This window comes from Melanotaenia boesemani, chromosome 1, assembly GCF_017639745.1.
Source record: "Melanotaenia boesemani isolate fMelBoe1 chromosome 1, fMelBoe1.pri, whole genome shotgun sequence".
NCBI lineage: Eukaryota > Metazoa > Chordata > Actinopteri > Atheriniformes > Melanotaeniidae > Melanotaenia > Melanotaenia boesemani.
This window is the reverse complement of record NC_055682.1, coordinates 18,287,051-18,306,394: the sequence shown is the minus strand read 5'-3', so window position 1 is coordinate 18,306,394 and position 19,344 is coordinate 18,287,051. Positions and strand designations below refer to the sequence as shown.

The 19,344-nt window shown below is 37.8% G+C and overlaps 2 protein-coding genes across 3 annotated transcripts in view; one reads left to right on the top strand and one right to left on the bottom strand.

Annotated features, from left to right (window-relative positions):
* Positions 1–19,344, top strand: part of mybpc3 (myosin binding protein C3) — a 36,183-nt gene that overhangs the window by 15,878 nt on the left and 961 nt on the right. Inside the window, exons 17-32 of the mRNA XM_041981151.1 lie at positions 1,453–1,618; positions 1,704–1,810; positions 1,912–1,941; positions 2,026–2,165; positions 2,581–2,652; positions 6,106–6,265; positions 6,356–6,460; positions 6,561–6,749; positions 13,100–13,234; positions 13,475–13,642; positions 13,861–13,949; positions 14,908–15,103; positions 15,215–15,354; positions 17,905–18,064; positions 18,157–18,293; positions 18,763–18,949. Coding sequence (XP_041837085.1) covers positions 1,453–1,618; positions 1,704–1,810; positions 1,912–1,941; positions 2,026–2,165; positions 2,581–2,652; positions 6,106–6,265; positions 6,356–6,460; positions 6,561–6,749; positions 13,100–13,234; positions 13,475–13,642; positions 13,861–13,949; positions 14,908–15,103; positions 15,215–15,354; positions 17,905–18,064; positions 18,157–18,293; positions 18,763–18,949 — 2,181 coding nt within the window. The remainder of the gene's footprint in view (positions 1–1,452; positions 1,619–1,703; positions 1,811–1,911; positions 1,942–2,025; positions 2,166–2,580; positions 2,653–6,105; positions 6,266–6,355; positions 6,461–6,560; positions 6,750–13,099; positions 13,235–13,474; positions 13,643–13,860; positions 13,950–14,907; positions 15,104–15,214; positions 15,355–17,904; positions 18,065–18,156; positions 18,294–18,762; positions 18,950–19,344) is intronic.
* lgr4 (leucine-rich repeat containing G protein-coupled receptor 4) overlaps positions 10,540–19,344 on the bottom strand; it is a 46,557-nt gene continuing 37,752 nt past the window's right edge. Inside the window, exon 19 of one of the 2 annotated variants that reach the window (XR_006009807.1) lies at positions 10,540–10,549. The gene's annotated coding sequence lies outside the window, so the exon portion shown is untranslated. Of the gene's footprint in view, positions 10,550–17,700; positions 17,740–19,344 lie in introns of those variants that run through there. The other variant, XR_006009806.1, reaches the window with a different exon arrangement.

Sequence of the window (19,344 nt, the reverse complement as noted above, 5' to 3'; positions counted from 1 at the left end):
TGGACTGATGCTATGATGATGCACGAGGAGAGAGGCTGTTTTGTGCTTTTGGATGGGGGAGGGGCCTGAGTCAGCACCCGCTGCTCATTGAGAAGAGAAAATATTCCGTGCATTGACGTGTGCCGGTGCACCGGAAACCGTACGCTGACAAAAATTCTGCGTTGTTTGGAGCACAAACTGCAATTAAATGCACACATTTTTTTAAAGCGTTACATTTTTTGTAATTAATTAATTATAATTAACATGTTAAAGTCTCATCCATAATAATTACATAAAATTACACGCATACAATATTTAGTTATGTTAATTTTATATTTTTCATTAATTCATTCATTAATTTATTTATTCATTAGTTTGACATTTATGGTCCTCTATACAGCCTCATCAGCCTTTTATTAGTCTTTTATTTTTTTAAGTATTTTTGTATTTGAGATAATATGATTGTAAGTGACATGATATATATATATCCTCTTTTTTAAAATTTAATTAATAACTTTTAAGTTGTTCGTAAAAATTTGATTAATTCTTCAAATTTTTTTGATAATTTAAACATGATGTGTTTTGATTTATGTTTGACATGCTTAGGCATTTTCATTTAAATCCACAGGTGATCTATAAATGGCAGATGGGGACGAATTCAAACTCATTTGTACATAAATGTAGGCAAAATATAAGAGAGAGAGAGAGAGAGAGAGAGAGAGAGAGAGAGAGAGACGTCTAATCCCTACATAAATGTCATTTCTGTGTTTTCTAGAAGCTTTCATTTAGTTAGCATCTATACTGAATATATATTTTCTTGCTTTTTTCATGCATATATAATATTCTGCATGCGTGTGTGTTTTATTTGTAAAGGTAGACCCAGTCTTTGTCCCTGCTCTCAGTCCAGTTAAGTTTATCTGGCTGTTACTCAAACACAGAGCCTGCCAAGAATTAGCAGCTGCCATCATGCAGCAGGGATCAACGCCTCAGTCCACAGCAGAGCTCCCATTATAATGCCATTTCCACCATAGTGACTTCCCTAGCAGTGAGCTGATGTGAAACTCCTGTAACCTTCACTGGAAAGTGTTGTTTTATCTCACCCAGATAACAATTTCTTCAGAATAACTTTAATACCTACCATGCACATTATTTCTTGTGATATATAGTAATAGCCTGAAGCTCATACATCTGTGCTTTACATCCTCCCACTTTATTTTCCACCATAAATCCAATTAACTATTCTCCTTGTGTCTGTTGCTAAGATACAACACACAAAAGGGACACCTCACGCTGACACATCACCATATTTTCCACGCATACAATAGCTGCATAATTTATATATATATATATATATATATATATATATATATATATATATATATATGTGTGTGTGTGTGTATCTTGATAAGAGTGTAAAGGCTCTGATAGTTTTCATAGAGTACATTTTGACCTTGGATTTTTCTGATCATGCAGAGAAAGAACTGGAGGTCTACCAGAGCATTGCAGACCTCACAGTGAAGGCAAAAGACCAGGCAGTATTTAAGTGTGAGGTGTCAGATGAAAACGTGAGGGGAACCTGGTTCAAGAATGGTGTAGAAGTCAAGTCTGACACCAGAGTAAATATCTCACATATTGGCAGGTAAGGACAAAAAACCACTGACTTATATACAGTAGGCACTTCATTTACTACATGGCACAATGAACTGAACTCCCAAAAAATGTAGGATCCACAAACTGACCATTGATGATGTCAAACCAGAGGATGAGGGAGACTACACGTTTGTGCCAGATGGCCACGCCTTCAACCTCTCTGCTAAACTCAACTTCTTGGGTAACATGAAACTTTTTCTTTTGTGCCTCAAAAGTTCCATCATTTGGGCTTTGTGAGCTAAATATTTCATGATCTGTGCCTTTCTTTTTTGCATTTTCCAGAGGTGAAGATTGATTATGTGCCACGCCAAGGTACACAATTTCAAGCTTGTACTTTTCCAGATTATAACAACAACAAAGTAGATGTCATTTTAATAATTTACGTTCATCACTAAGATCCTCCTAAGATCCACCTTGACTGTATGGGTCGCACTGCTGATTCAACCATTGTGGTGGTGGCTGGAAACAAACTGCGTCTAGATGTCCCCATCACTGGAGATCCCGCTCCCACAGTGATCTGGACCAAACAAGAGAAGGTAAAACAAATGTGAAGCCTGGTGTTATCAAACTGCTGACAGGCACCATCTATCCAGAGAGCAGTAGGTAAGATTTGATATCTGAGAGCTGCTGAGAGCAGCACTTCCGTTGCTGTGCTCAGAAGCATTACTAATACAATTTGGCTTATTTAAACAATACAAAATACAGTTTTAATGTAAGTTCAGGAGATTTTTTTTAAATCAGCTAATGATTTTGAGGTGATAAATAACTGTGAAGTTAGTTAGCTGTGCCACTCTGATGATAAACACTCTAATGCATTCTCCCTGCTTTGTTTGATATAGTTATGTTTTCACCAAGCTGAATAATCCCCATGCCACTAAACAAGGACAAAGAGAGGTTACACATCCTCTCTGTTCTCTTTGGCTTTTACTGCTTTGATCTCCTTAAATGTAGGCTAGTTCTGTAAAACCTGATGGAGAAGATAACGGAGAACACACAGCCTCTTGGACCCTGAATGACGGAGGGGTAAGTGTGCTCATGTCAGTTTGCCTGTTCGCAGTTTGTGCTTCTTTAGCACGAGTTAGCTTTTTCATTTTATGTTTTCAGCAGTTCTACTCTCTCTTTGAAGCTAAAGGAAAACCCTGTTTCCAAAACAGTGTAAAAATTAAATACAACCCAAATGCAATGATTTGCAAATCATTTCAATTTTTTTTATTATTATTCATTATTTTTCAGTAGTCTCAAAGTGAATTCAAGTCCAATCAAACTAAAAAAGTTGGGTCAAGGGCATGTTTTTCAGTCTGCGATCTCCCCAGCCAGTAAATAAGTCAGTCCATTGTTCACTCTTTTCTTCACGCTGGCTTTCTTCCTCCAATAATGCCCTCATGAGTTTCTTTGCTGAATCAGCCAGGGTGTCCAAAATGGACAGTGTGTTGATATCCAGTTGCTGGCATGTGACACAGTGCCAAAAAAGCAAAACACAGTTGTCACATGATGCTCCAGACTGGAACACAAGTTATGAAATTACAGTTTCTCAGCCCAGGTTTTTTTTTAACCAATCGTGTTACTCACCTGTTGCCAATGATTGGGTTTGATCAGTGACCTATTCTGGTGCATGAGTAGCTTAAAGGCCCGGTTGTTCAAATCCGATTGGATTTTAGTTATCGGATAGGATCAAATCTTGAAAATGGGTTGTTCAAAAGGGAAAGCCGGATTCCAAAATTGGCTTGGATCCAATCCTGGTTGTTATCAAGATAAAACTCTCAGTTTGGATTGTTCAAAACTTCTGAGCAGGATCCGGATAACTTTGATCCAAGAAAACAGGATTATCCTGATCCCAACAGAGGGTGGGATTACAAGGCGGATTTTAGGATGAAACTGCGGTAAAACCTCAGATTTGAACAATTAATAGTATTCTTTTAGTTAGTGCATATGCTAATTTTTATATGTTGACCTGACTTGTTTAACCATTATAGGGATCATCAGCTTAGCTTTCAGCCTAGTAAAACAAGAATAAAACATAACATCATCTTGTCCCCATGAAATATACCCCCAAACAAATTCTATAATAAACACACATACAACAATCAATCTTCCTGCCGGTCATCACTGCATAATCAGAAAAGAACCTGAACGACTGCAACCTTCACTACACGTCCTGTCAGTCCCTCATTCTGACAGAGTGCCAGAAGTTGGGCCGGTACCTCAACACGAGGCTCAGGAGCGTCATTAACATTGTCACAGAGATGGACATTGCACTTTTTTTATTTAAGATGTTCCCAAAATATCCACAACGTAGCTGTTAACAGACTAGTTTTATATTTGTTGTGGCTTCGATGGGAAGTTACAAAAGTATACCTAGAAGTGGATGTTCATGATTTCCTGTGTGCTGTTGCAAATTGAAAAGTACTTAAAGTGACCCCATACTGGCTCCTCTACCTGTTGTTCTTCGCCTAGCTGGAAGCCCACATTGATTTACATGCTGGAAACCTGGATTTGGTGATCCTGAAAAACAGGATTCTGGATCAGGGTGATCCAATCCAATGTTGCTTTGAACAACTGGGATAAAAGTCAGCTGAATTACGTGATTCCCCATCCTGAAAAATGGGATTCCCAAATCTGGATAGCTTGTAATGAGCTGTGAGGGAGGAGTTTATCTCCTAAATTAAATCCACTTGCCAGTGATAGAAGCAGAAGAATAAAAATAAATAATACATGATCTGTTAAAACAATTTTGGTTTACTTTGTCATTAATTGTTGACAAGACAGTGTGCTGTGGAAAAGAAATGTCTTATTTGTTGGTTTGTATACTGTCTGGAATTAAACATATTCAATGACTTTATTGCAATGTTTATGTGCAATGTAAGTGTTCATTGCTAGTATTACTAGTCTTTCCCCATTTTTTGAAAAAAATATATCATTGTTGTCGGGAAAAAACCTCCTATGTCCAAAATTCATGATTTTCTTTTTCCTTCATAAATCAGTACTATTGGTCACTCTTTATGACTGTCTGTAGTTTTACAAATATTTAACCAAAGATATATGATGTAAAACGCAATGCCAAGTTTGATGGCATTATGTTCATTATTACAAAAACCATACAGTTTTAGACAAAGGAGGTTTGCACCCGGCAGCAGCGATATTTAGTTTTGCTAAATGTTATCACTTTGCATTCAAAATGATAACATTTTTTCAAAAATAAAATGTTTGTTTAGATCTAATATATTTATACTATTTTCAATTAAATACAAAATTTAAATGATTTGCAAAGCAACATTTCTGAAAATGGGTTGTAGTTAGCTCACTTGTTGTGCATTAGATGTACAAATTCAGCTGATGGAGAAGTGTAATTTAAAACTTTTCAGTTCTTAAAACACTGTAATAACATCAGATCCTGATTTTTAAGTTATGCAGTTGTGGAGAAAAGATTTTTTTTAAAGTGCAGCAGTGGCAGCTATAAAGAAACTCAGACAACTAAAGGCAAGGCACCTTCTCCATCAGCTATCACTGCACATGTGTGTTTTTCTTTTGTGTGTCAGTTTTATGCACCAAGCGCAGGACAGGATAAAAACAGCATGCGGTACAATATCCATCCATGTTGATAAGGTAAGTGCATGCTCTGAAGCTTTTCTCAGACAGATGGCGATCACATGAGACCAGGCTGTAAGTACAGTTTGATAAAGTGACTTTACAAAATGACCTGCATTTTTTTATGTTTCCCTGCTTTAACATCTGATTCAAATGAGTGGGTTATTATAGGGCTCCTACACAGTTTGTTAAGGAACTGACAAGTTAATCCATTTATTGAATCAGGTGGAGCAGGGACATATGTGGAGCAAGGATGCCCAAAGACCAGGATCAGAAAATTTAAGATATGTTTATATGACAAAAGGTTAAGGTTCAGCTTAGTGTTTTTTTGGAGAAAAATAGAATGAAAATGGAACAAGCTATACCAGTAAAAACATCTTTTCTTACCATGACAATAATTAAATATAGCATAGGTATAGAATTTAGATTTCTTTAGTTATTTTACAGATAAATTACCATCCATAACATCAAGAGGAAGTCAGCCTATAGATAAAACAGCTGACATGAAATCCAATCCAAACTAACCAAAAAGAGAAGTTTGCACATGACTATGAAGCCATTTTAAACATAAAAAAGAAGGAAATGCTCTCAGATAAAATTAAAAGAATGTTCTTGATAAAATATAGTATTAAATATAGCAATATTCCCCCATAACAGAGCTGGTTGTTGATCTGCATGTTGACGTACAGAGTTGTGTATCATATATTGAACAGCATGACATCCTCAATATATGAAAAGAAGCTTGAATGTGAAGGTTAAACTGGTGAATGTGGAATGATATCTTCTGTAGCAGCATCTTCATTATGTGCATCAAAGCTGTTCATCAGTTTAAAGTTTTCCCCAAATAAAACAGTCCTGCACAGTCTAGTTTCTCTGATTTTTATTGCGTAGGTCATCACAGAAGGAGATGGTAGGGTCCATGTGGAATCCACCAAGGGCCATTGTATCTTTACTATCGAAGGGGCAGAGAGGCAGGATGAGGGGGTTTATTCTGTCGTGGTGCGAAATCCTGCTGGGGAAGATACTGCTGATATAAATGTGAAAGTTGTGGGTAAGACAGCTCTCTTTTCACCTTTAAATTGAAAAAAAAAGTTTTGCTTTTATTTTTTCTTTTTAAATTACTACTGCCTCCACCTACCAGACGTACCGGATCCTCCTCAAGCTCCAAAAATCCTCAGTGTGGGTGAAGATTCCTGCATTGTTCAATGGGAGCCCCCTAAGTTTGATGGCGGACAACCAATCATTGGTAAAATAAATAAATAAACAAAAGAAGGAAATATAAGTTGGTATTTTAACAGAATTTGCTAATGACTTAATTTTCTTTGTGCTGCTGTTTGAATTCTTAGGGTATGTGCTGGAGAGAAAGAAGCTGAAGAGCTACAGGTGGATGAGACTGAACTTCGACCCTTACCCTGGAACAACGTACGAGGCCAGGCGCATGATTGAGGGTGTCCAGTATGAGATGCGGGTCTATGCTGTCAATGGCATCGGCATGTCTCGTCATAGTCCTGCCTCACAGCCTTTTGTTCCAGTCGGTGAGTCCCTACAAATAAGCTTATATTCATTCAGTGCTGTAACATTTCTGAGTCACCTCTTATTTCTTTATATATTGCCAGCAAACAGGAAATATTTGTCTGTATATTAGGCTACTTAAGACCTTAATCTTTTTTTTTTTTTTGTATACCCACGTTTATTCTTTAACACTGCCTGAATCCCCTTAGACAGGTGTTGTAATTTCTTTAAGGAGTCTTCAGGAATAGTTCTCCAGACTTTTTGGAGGATATTTCAAAGCTCTTCTTTGATTATTGGCTGTCTTTTGTTCTGTTCTGTGTCATGAAGATCCCACACTGCCTTAATAATGTTGAGATTTGGGATTTGAATCTGCCAGAAGTTTCCTTATCCAGATATGCTTCTACCGCGTTGACAGTGTGTTTTAAATCAATATCATGCTGAAAAATTAAGCTTTTTAAATCAGATTGTTTTTCTATATATTCTATGATAGACCAGAATCTGATGACACTTTTCAGCATTTATGTGTTCATCAGCTTTGATAAGTTTCCCCAACCCTGATGGCTGACATGCAACCCCAAATCATGACAGCGCCTCCACTGTGTTTTACTGAATGTTTCCAATATTCACAGTTCACCTTTCTGCTGACCTCCTTTGTATATACTGACAGTTAAACTTTTACATTAAAATTCATCGCTCTGTAAGACCCGTTTCCACTGATTTTCAATTGGTAGTCCTTAAAGACTTTTTCTGAAAAATGGGAGAACAGTGGCTCTAGACCATGTTGAGGGATGGCAAAATGTAACTGCTTGGAAATATAAATAAGGGGTGGAGCAAAACCTTTGGAAAGCTCTGTGTATTTACGCCATCATGTGTTACAAAAAAGTGTTTGTTGTTAAAAATGCTTGACATGGAGAGCAAGCATTTGTCAATGCAACAAATGACCAAATTATTTCATTTCATTTCAAAGTTTATTTCAAACATTTTCTTTTATTTACAATTTTTACATTTTCCCATTTCATGTCTGAAAAGGAGTAGGCAGTAAGTATAAATTTATGTCGCCCTACCCCATTTCTTCAATACACTACCACTCCAACTCTATTGCACAACTCTAATTTAGTACTTCACAATAAAAAAATGCACACTCCCCTCCCTCCCTGCTCCCAAGAAAACATAAATAAATTAAACAAAACCCCCTGAGTATTTCTGGCTTCAAACACTGTCACACCATCATCACCGTACTTTGTTAAATTGTTGTTCTTCAAGCTTCAAGCTTATATTTATTGAATATTTGCATTTTGTACCTTCTCTTAAACTGGTATATGTTTTTACTTTCCTTTAAATGAGATATTTTTTATCGGTGAAGAGCCATGCAGAGGTTGATTCATGATTTGTCAGAGCTGGCAGACAGTGACAAAGCTGATGTCTGGCTGTTGACATCCCTGGAGTTGGGTCATGCCTGGTTTAGTCAGCATAAGGTTTCACTCAGGTCATGAGGTCTGTTTGAATTGTGGTCATGACAGGACTGGGTCATGTTTGCTCTGTGTTTGTCAAAATCCAAGTGTGTGGCTTTTAAATAGTACAAAAATATAAACTGTGCATGCATGGGTGTCATCAATCACAAGGGTGTAAGTGTGTGTTTGTGTATGTGTGTTACATGATCACATGGACAACAGGACAGAGGGTTTTGCACAGTGCAGTGCAAACACTGTGTGCTAATTGATGAGGAAATCCAAAAAGCATTAAATGTTCATTTGTAAAAGGCTTAAACTCTGGTAGAGACGAGGTGGTGAGTTTAGCGTTCCACACCAGTAAATGTGATAGATGATGAACAGGAAGACGATATCTGGATCAAAATCCATACAGTGGAGCCAAGAGTGTCACTTTTATTTCAGGTATTTGTCTTTGCTGCTTAAACCTACAATAACTAAAATCCACAAACAGGTAAAGTTTACACACTATTAGAGTATCTTGATTTAAAGAACAAGGCCATTCATTCATTCATTTTCTATAGCACTTAGTCCAATTCAGGGTCACAGGGAGCTGAAGCCTATCCCAACAGTTAGGTACAAATAAATACCTTTGTATTTGTACAGATGGATGTGGATTGTGAGAAGATTCTTCTAGGACTCTGCGCTGCATTTGTGCTTTTATTACGTATATAAGTGAAATTACAAATATAAGTAACCAATCAAGACCTTGATCCAGCTCCTCTTTCTGATCTTCTTAAGCATTGTCCAGGAAACAATGGTATATAAGAACCCAACACCCCTGCTTCCTCATCTAACCAATGTTTGTGTTTTGTTAGCAGTTAAAATTGAGGTGGCAGTAACCACGCAGCACTGGGAATGACGCCACATTGGTAGCCCTGCCTACCAATATGCAGTATGCCCCCAAAAACTATGTTTGTGTGGTGTCAGTGTTTCCTGTGTATTGGTGACTAAGAGTAATTACAACTGAGGAGCGAGCCACCACAGTGTACAGTAAAAGAAGCCATTTAGATGGCCTCCTTTGCCACACCCAATATAATGTGCAAACTCCCAAAGCCCTAAGTGCGTGGGTGTGTATCTGCAAACAGAACCATCTCAAATAAAACCTTACAATAAGCATAATACTAAATAGTGTGTGTTCTATAATGTCATTGAACACAACATTTTGTGCCCTGATGACCCTGAACTGAATGGTTTGGCCACTGTTACTTGTCTCAGTGGAAATTCCCATTGCATCGTCTTTCTCCCACTAAGTTATATTGTTAAGTTGCAATTATTTTATTTATGCCTGGACAGTACAAACTGCATGTATGTCAAATAACATAATTTTCTCTACAGTGCCAAGAAATCTTGGTAACTAATCTACATTGATCAGTGTTTATGTTAAACAGTGATGCTTTCCAGCCTGATGTAAAATAGCAAAGATCTAAATTTAAGGTGCACTCACTGATCCCCTGATCTATCAAAAATGCTGATTATTGATGTAGAATCAAAACATTACTAATGTTCACTAATTAAAATTTACTTTACCTCAGTGATTAACCAGTTGTTGATTCTCCTTTATCATTTCATGCTATCTTTTCCAGTAGTTCAAGAAAACACTGTAGAAATTAAAGTTTGGCAGCTGAAGATATGAATATGCAGGAATGACAGAGAGCCAGTTAAACAGACTAAACACAGAGTTCTTTTAATTATTTAGTTTAATATTTTAAATTTTTATTTTGTATAAATCACAAACAAACAGAAACACGTGTACAGTTTCTAAGTCTAGAAGAAAGCTCATAGTTACCTCTGTCCTCTATGACTGTAGCTTGTAGTTCAGGGGATGAGGTATAGGTTGCATCTCATTTAGTCTCAGACTTTTTAACTACCGTGTTATTCTCCGCTTGATTTAAGAGGTAGCTTGTCCAGATGGCCTATCACCGGTAAGACAGCTGATTAGGAAACTATCCATGGTATCCATCTCTATAAATAATGGCTAGAAGCATTGAACTCTGCTTTGACCGGCAGCTGAACATAGAAGTGTTCATTGCTACTCTGGAAGCTGCTGCATTGTTGTTACTAAAGAAAAGACAGCAGGAAGACTGAGTGTGTGAGAGACAATGAGAGGATGAGAGCATAGCTTAGAGGACGTCAGACACACACGTCTACCAGCCTCAATCAGCAGAAGGACACAATGACGAAACCCAAGCTCCCAAAGACAGCAGAGAAGAAACCAGCAGAAGAAAGCAAATCAGTGGAAGCACCAGTAGAAGAAAAGCCAGCTCCAGTGGAGGCTTCAGTGGAGGCACCAGCAGAGAGTGAAGTCAGCAAGGCTGACACAGAGACACCTGCATCTCCTGAAGTCAGTAGTGAACTACCAGCAGATCCTTCTGCAGAAGCAGCCCCCAGTGGAGAGGAGGGAGCTCCAGCTGAAAATGAGTCTCCAGCAGCAGAGAGTGCACCCCCTCCTACAGAGGAGGAAGCTGCACCCCCAGCAGAAGAGACCCCTGCGGAGCCGGTTGTTGAGCCAGAACCCCAACCTGTTTGCAGTAGGCATTGTTTATCTTTAGATGTTTATATGTAACAATTTATGTTTCAGTACTGTAGTCGCGTTAAAGTCTTTCACATGGTCATCTCTATCTTGCTTTAAGTAACAAGTAAATTCCTGCTCTGCACTCTGCATCCAAAGTACTCTGAGCTACTTACAAACCAATCCTTGCTGCAGGGAGCTTCTTCATCTTTGGAAAACTTTGACCTTTGACAGACGCTCCTAGCATTTACTCACACTTTATACTTCGCCTGTGTCTTCTGACAGGGAGGATGGCCTTCATGACGGCAAGGCAACAACTCAAATTTGACGCATTTCTGTCTTGCGACAGGTTGTCAACAGATAGTTGCAACCTACAAAAAATGTGTTTGACTAAATATTACCTCACAGGAGCACTGAGATCTTTATTTCCATCTAGAGTATTCTTCACTTGTGCCCTGCAGCACGCCCTCTTGGTGGTGTTAAGAGTGTGCACTGTATTTGGGCAAGAAAGAAACCTCTGACAGTAGCCCTGGTCTTTGCATTTCCTACCAAATGATCATAGATCTATTATTAGGAGCTGTGCTGTATTTTGGGATTGTGTTGGTGGTAAGAAAGACAAAATTTGTGATTATGTTCAGTCTATCACACATATCATTTCACCTCATCTTGACTTTTTCTACATTTGGCTTTTGTTTTTCACAAGATAAGCTGCACTAGTCAATTGGCAACCTGACTTTAATTAAAATGAATCAGTGCAAGATTATCTGACTGAGTGGCTTTATAACTAAAGCCATTAGTCATTTCAAGGGCTTGTCTCTACATCTGTTTTGTTAACAACAATAATTTCCCTTCATCACTTATCAGAAAACCAAGCTGTTTCAGGCTGTGCTGTTAAAATGTGTTGTAACACTGGTTTGCTTTTGGCAACCTTGCACTGAGAGCATTGCTTGGGATGTAACCAATGAACCAAAGTCTTTTAATGCACATTGCAGTCATGTCATTTTATCCCCATGGGACACAAAGTACAGCAAGCACTTAGACTTCAGGCCAGCAGTGAAGTCCAGGTCAGGCCGACAGCCTAATGTTTTACTCTACACAGTCTTATAGATTGTTGGTTACCTGATGTCCATGTTCCACCTTAAAACAACCTGATATTAAAAGTAACTAAATGCGCTTAAACTGATTATAAGAGATTAATATTGTGCTTGACACTGTATAAAAACTATAAGCTACACTCCACTGTGTCCTCTCCGCTGTCGTTGACAGCCTTGCACATGTACTATAAACTACTTCCATAAAATGGAATAACTACTGATAAATCTGAATCAGTCAAGTCAAGCTTTTTTCAGACCATTAGATTCGTTTGGCAATTCTTCCAGTGTTAATTAATTATAGCCAGCTTTGTTAAATTATTACAAGCATTTCTTTGCTTTAACCAATGTCACTGATTTTTAAAAGAATTTTAGCTTTAGTTTGGATCCTGTTTCTGGTACTCCTAGGAGTTTTAAAGTCCATCACAATGAGAAACCATGCCGATGGAAAAGTAGCTTACAAGCTAGAGAAGCTGGCTGAGCTTTCAAAAGCCCAAGAAATGCATGGAATAAAACCTTTAAATCTACACGTTAAAGAGGAGAGCATGGAGGATGAAACATTTCTGCCTTTTGGCCAAGTAACAACAAAACAATCAAATGGATTTGTGGTCATCTCTGAAAACTTTTCAAGTGTTTGTCAAATCATTCATTTATTAATTTAAGTTTTCCTCCCCAATAAATTAAAACATTATGGGGTTGCAATGTGAAAGTGGCCCTGATGCATAGCTTCACATATGTGTACTTACTTACACATTCACACATACACATAAAGCTGCAGGCGGGGAAGGAAATCCTCGCCTTGTATCTGCCATGAGACAGAAATAAGTTCTTTATATACAGAAAAATAAAACTAAACTAAATTCTTCCTTTGTATTTTTTCAAGTCCTTGGGGCAATGAACAGATTTATTTTATTTATTTTTTTTTTAATAAAATTTGCATTACCTAGCTGCTTGAACAAGACCTTAAAGGTTTACAAAGTTACGTTTTCTTTTCACATATCTCACTCAAGTTGCTGATTGCATTAAACAAATCAACATCCTTCTTCTGATGGTGGCTGATAAAGTTACTGCATAAGTATTCAAATGAAATCTGCTTGTATAATATTTAAGGCAAAGACAGATCTGCGTGCTGTTGCAAACCTTTGTGGGCATCTTTGTTAATTTGATTATTCATAACTTTCTATTAAGCTCATCCAATGTTTGAGCAAATCACTTTGAATTTATTCCATTAGTATTTTAACTGACTAAAAGGGCCGTTTATCTGCCCTCTGCCTTTCTCTCAGCCCCTACAAGTGAACCTATTGGACTGTGCGTGGATGACATCAATGACACTTCCATCACGTTGAAGTGGCGGGCTCCAGAGAGGATCGGCGCAGCCATGCTCGAGGGTTACGGGGTTGAGTACTGCAAAGAGGGCAGTAAGTGCTGGTGCCGGATGCCTGCATGCTTTTGATAAGGAAGGCTTATTATAGTACATGTAATAAAAATGATTTAATTGCTGTGAAGCACCACATTTGATCTCTTCAAATGTACACACAGCTTGCACAGGAGATTAAGATTATCAAAAGCAGACTGTATATTAAATGTGTATTTTAACTTTGGTTGTAGTGTAACAAATAAATTGTGTTGTTTAATTTTTCTGCATGCTCTGGTGGCAGCTGATGAATGGATCCCAGCGATGGAGGGTCTGACAGACAGGACATCAATAACGATCAAAGATCTCACCACCGGAGACAAACTGCAGTTTCGTGTGCGAGCCTACAACATGGCGGGACCCAGTGCTCCGGCCACTCTGGCTCAGCCTGTCACCATCAGAGAGATAATGCGTAAGTCTTCAGCCAATTTCTTGCTCCTTCAGTTTCTTATCTGGGATTTTAACAGAACTAAAATTAATCTCATAATACGCATTGAAGAAATCACAATCACAGCCTTGTTATGTTTCATTTAGTTGAAAAGTGCACGTCAGATTAAAACAATGCTTCTCATGTGACTGTTTAGGTCTCCTGATGATCTTTCATGGTCTTATCCTGCTTTTCTTTCACAGAACGCCCAAAAATTTGGCTTCCCAGAAATCTTCGCCAGACTCTCATCAAAAAAGTTGGAGAGACTGTGAACATTGTGATTCCTTTCCAGGTCTTGTATAATTATATATAAACCACCTAATTAGTTATTATAACATCCAAAATGTTATTCTTTGGTTATTGTGTCATAAACATTAAACAGAGGTTTTGATAATGCTACACACATACTTGGTTACATTAGAATGAACTTGTATTTTGGGTTAGTTTGGAACCATAGATGAAAACATTGATCTCTTTGGTAAACAATTCTAATTTTTTTTCTAAAGATGTAATTTTGTATTCCTATACATCAACTTAAATTATGTAAATGCTCAGAAAATGTTTTGATTCAAATTTATTGGCTTTTCCTGTCTGAAGATGCAAGAAAAAAATGTTTAACGTCAAAGCTTCTGAAACAGAGCAGCACAGTTTTTCTTCTTTGTAAAGTTACAGTAACAAAATTTGGGTGCACCATCAATATGAATCAAATCTGGCACAGTTAACAGAAAATTATATCACTGGCTATCAAACTGCAATATTCCTGTGGTAACACTTCATCAGATCAACAAAAGCAGCAGGGTAAAAATGTATACTTTGGTTTTAAGGTGTTACTTTTTTACTTTTTCTTTGCTTATTCTGGCATGTAAGCCACACACATGGACTGGTCAGACATAAGGAGGAGGGGGCATGAGCCATGATGGATTGTTTTAGACTGTAGGATAACTGAGAGGCTGCATAATAAGAAAGTACAAAGAAAATATATTTATTTAGAGACTGTCATTTTGATTTTTATAAACCAACTCCAGTGAAGCTGGAGAATAAGGATATATAGCTGAAAATTAGCATATCAGTTCCCCTCTATCCGGTAGGCTCAGCTGTCATTGATTAATAAATTGCTAAACCACAGGAGAACTAGAGCAACATTTCACTGAAAAACTACCAATGAAGGAGATTAACCTTTATCAAATGAGTTATGTCATTCATAATTTGACAATATTATATTTTGAGCTTTGTCTTGTCTTGGTTTGCAGGGTAAGCCAAGGCCAAAGGTAATTTGGAGCAAAGAAGAGGAGCCCCTGAACCCCTCATTTGCTAGCGTGAGGAACAGCGAAGTAGACACAATCCTCTTCATCCGTAAGACAGAGAGAAAACACTCGGGGCAGTATGACCTCAAGGTGCAGATTGAGAACGTGGAAGATACATCAAAAATCACACTGCAGATAGTTGGTATGCACTACTGAATTCATACAGCTCCTTGTGGGCAGGCATGGAGAAACATACATTCTCAGAGGTAAACCCATGCCATTAATTTTTAGATAAAAATATTTCCCCTCTTAGATCTCCCAGGGCCTCCTGAGGCTCTGAAGATTGTGGATACCTGGGGTTTCAATGTGGCACTTGAGTGGAAGCCACCAAAGGACAATGGTAATTGTGAAATAACTGGTTACACCATTCAGAAAGCTGACAAGAAGACCATGGTGAGACTCTCTAATATCCCAATGGTTGTTGTAGTGCATGCAAATGATTTATTTATTTGCATCAATTAGAGAAAACTTGCCAAGCCTCTGTGATTATATGACATCAGGGAGAAGGCTTAAAGAAAATATTAACTCTTTCTCAATGTTTCCAAGTTAACCAAATTGTCATTTAAACAATAAGATCTACACTGCAAAGTAAAACTGCATTTCTCCTGCTTGATGTGCAGTAATAAACTAAAATACTAACTAAAATGAGGCATTAAAACAGCATATTTAATACACAGAAGTTATAACTGTGAATGTAAGACTAAACTTGACACTGAGAAACCTTAATTATTGCTCAGAAATATGACAAGATGTAAAATATGTGGCATTTGCTGTAAAAACAGTGTGAACCAAATTAAATCCAACATCTATTTTTCATTGTGAAAAAGCTCCTGCCTTCATCATGATGAACAGTGTGACTGTAGCTGATGTCTGCTCTACTGTGAGCCAGTCCCTCAGTTTAAATTGATTTTGACCTGGCCTATTTTAGTCTTTATTAATGGGCGAGACTGTGGGAGGGTGAGCTGCACAAGCAAAGCACGATATTTTAGCCTCCCTTGTGAGATGTGTTCTGTATTTCGCCAGTGAGCGGGCAGTCTCCTCTATGGGCCAGTTGTGATACATTAAACGCCTATTGGCAAAAGCTCCAACTGCCACCTTCTTCCGCCTCAGGCTGCCAGAGACAATGTCACCCAGGAATGTCCTAATCTTATCCACACAGCCTTGACCTGGTCTGGATTGTCTGTGCAATGACGCAGGATCATTGTTCCCCAGCCAGCATGGCTGATGGTTCATGTTTCACCACAGTCATTATTAGATCAAATTAATTTTACTTGAAACATAGCGAGCATCAAGATGTTGATCATCATGTTACCAATAACAGTGTGCCTGGTACATGTCAAAGATAAAAGTACAGGGGACAAATGTACTTTAAATCTGCCCATATACTGTTTCACTTCTGTGCCTGAAAAATGAACTGGGAACAGTTACACAACTCCTTCAGTTTCAGCTAGATTATAAAAGTAAGTAGATATTTCTTTGCCACATTTTAATCAGCTTGAACAAACAATGGTTTCAGTTAAGACTGTTTTACAGTTTGTGTAAGCCTCATAGGTTTTACCATCACTTCAAACAAGCTAATTTGACACACAAAACACCCAAACATATTTAAGCAAAACTTATCAAAATGGATCGCAAATAAGTAAAAGCCCACCCCAAATTTACTTTTAGGGCTTTAAATATGAGGACGGAATAATAGTTATCTATTTCCAAGTTCTAAAATAAGGTAAATACTACCTCATACGAATAACACGACATATCACACAGTGTCATTATTAAACAAAAACTAAGTCTAAATGCAAAAACAGTGTGGAAAAACTAAGTACATTCTTATTGATTCAATAATAATTAACAGGATTAGTACCATCCAGGTATTGCTATTCAAATTAATGTTATCGATCATAAGAAAGTGAAGCACCTTATCAGCAATGATCTTAGTGAAGTCCACGTTGCTACCATCTCTGTCCTTCATTCTGATTATTTTCAAGTGAAGACTGAATGATCTGAGAAATTATAAAAACCCAAAGTTGCATTGTGGACTCCACAGGCCTCAGTTAGCATGTTAAATGTTTAAGTCTATGACAGTACAGTTAAAAAAGGCTGAAAGAATGTTTTCTTGTTGTTTTTTTATTTAGGTTGTTTTAGAGGGTTGCAGGAAAAAGTGTCTGATTTCTAGAAAGAACGTGGCAGCCCAGTTTCAGTTACAGTTCTGAATGAACCACAAGACTTCCAGGACAATGTCCTTCGAACAAACGAGACCAACGTAGAGATGACAGGTTCATAATGCACACCACCGCATTTGGTAAAAATCCAAAACACAGCGTATCAGCACAAACACTTCATATCAAATGTCAAGCACGTGGTGGAGAGGTGATAATTTAGGCTTGTTTTTTTGCGATAGGACTTGGACACCTTGCAGTCATTAAGTTGACCTTTCCTGTATACTATAGGGTTTAAGAGTAAAACGTAATGCCATCTGAAGCTCAGCTGAAACCGCGCAAAGATCCCAAGCACATCTGCAAATCCACAACAGAATTGTTGAAAAAAAAAGAAAGAAAAAGAAACAAGGCCTTGCAGCGGTCTGACTGAGATGCTGTGATGAGCGGCGCCTGAACAAATGCTTGCAAAGTGTAAATAATTGCAACACCGTTTTAAAGAAAAGTGGCCAAAACTTCCCCATAATGATGTGAAACTGATCATGTCATACAGAAAGGTTTCACTTTAATAGATCATCTGTATAAATTATGAATCATAGGTTCACTTAGTTTTTCACACACACTGCTTCTGCTTTTTGCTTAAATTTTGTTAAATAATGACACAGTGCAATATGATGATGAATCTGCATTTATCATGTTTTGTGATTGATTTGTGCCCCAGCTGAACACGTGACACTTGTAGCTGTTGTTGACACTGATGTATTTTTTTATTCATGTGATTCATGTGAAGGAGTGGTACACAGTCCACGATCAGTACAGGCGAACACATTGTGTCGTGTCGGACCTTATCATGGGGAATGAGTATGTCTTCCGGGTGTTTTCCATCAACCTGGTTGGTCTCAGTCCAGATCCCTGCACCACAAAGGACAGTGTATACATCCAGAAAACAGGTGGGTTCTAGTCAGTAAAAACTAAGAGGTTGTCAGCAATGAATAAATTAATGAATAAAATGAAAATTAAAGAAGCACGTCTGTCTCCTCAGGTATCATGTATAAGTCACCCTCCTATAAGGAGCATGATTTCTCGGAGCCTCCAAAGTTCACACATCCTTTGGTGAGCCGCTCCATCATAGCCGGATACAGCGCCACCCTCAGCTGTGCAGTGCGGGGAATACCAAAGGTCAGTGCAGTCACTACACAGAAACAATCATTTTGGTTGATAATAATTCAAACCAAAAATTTATTATAATAAAACATGTACTAAAAATTATTTTAATTTAATTAGTTAATGATTTACTGTATAAGTTAGACATATACATTATTCACTTTTGACTATGTATCTGCAAAACAATTTAGTTTTGGCCACAAATGGACTTTCAGGCTTAAATGTGTATGTCAAAAATAGATAAAACTTGACTGAAGACAAAAATTTGTATATATAAATTACATACGAAGGAAAACCTACAGATTTAATCCTCACACACACATTACTATAGATTAGTAGGGTCTAACTGTCTAATCTAAATGAAGACACATCCACCTAATAAATCCAGCAATTATATTTTTTACTTCTGTGTTAAATACTGGCTTAGCAGTAACCAAGCAACAGTTAAATCATTAAAGTCTTTTCTGACATCCTGCTTTGTTAGCCCAAAGTGACCTGGTATAAAAACAAAATGGACATCTCAAATGAAGCCAAGTACCGGATGCTCAGTAAGCAAGGTGTCCTGACGCTGGAGATTCGTAAGCCCTGTCCGTTCGATGGAGGAGTGTACATGTGCAAGGCTGTCAACGATAGCGGAGAGGACACAGTGGAGTGTAAACTGGAGGTTCGCCGTAAGTATCATGCTGGGTGTGGCAAAGTTGTATGAGTGGACATTTTCTAAATTCAATTCCCAGCTAGTGATATTTCACAAAGTTGTTTCTCAGATCACTTCTTGTACATCACTGGGGATTTAGAGACCTGGAAAATACTAAAACTTCTTAATAACAAACACAAAGGTAGAAATTTATGATCATGAGGTCAAATTAAGATTCTTAGGAGTCAACATGCACGCCACCCTAATGTTTATCCTGTTATGCTTTCATCTACACCAGTGGTTCCCAAACTTTTTTCCTCAGGGACCCCCTTCATGCATGTACTAAAACCCCCTGCTCCACCCTCTGCTGAAACCATGCTTAGTTTTAGGTTTTTGAAAGTGAGATTCTCACTATAAATAATATATTCTGGT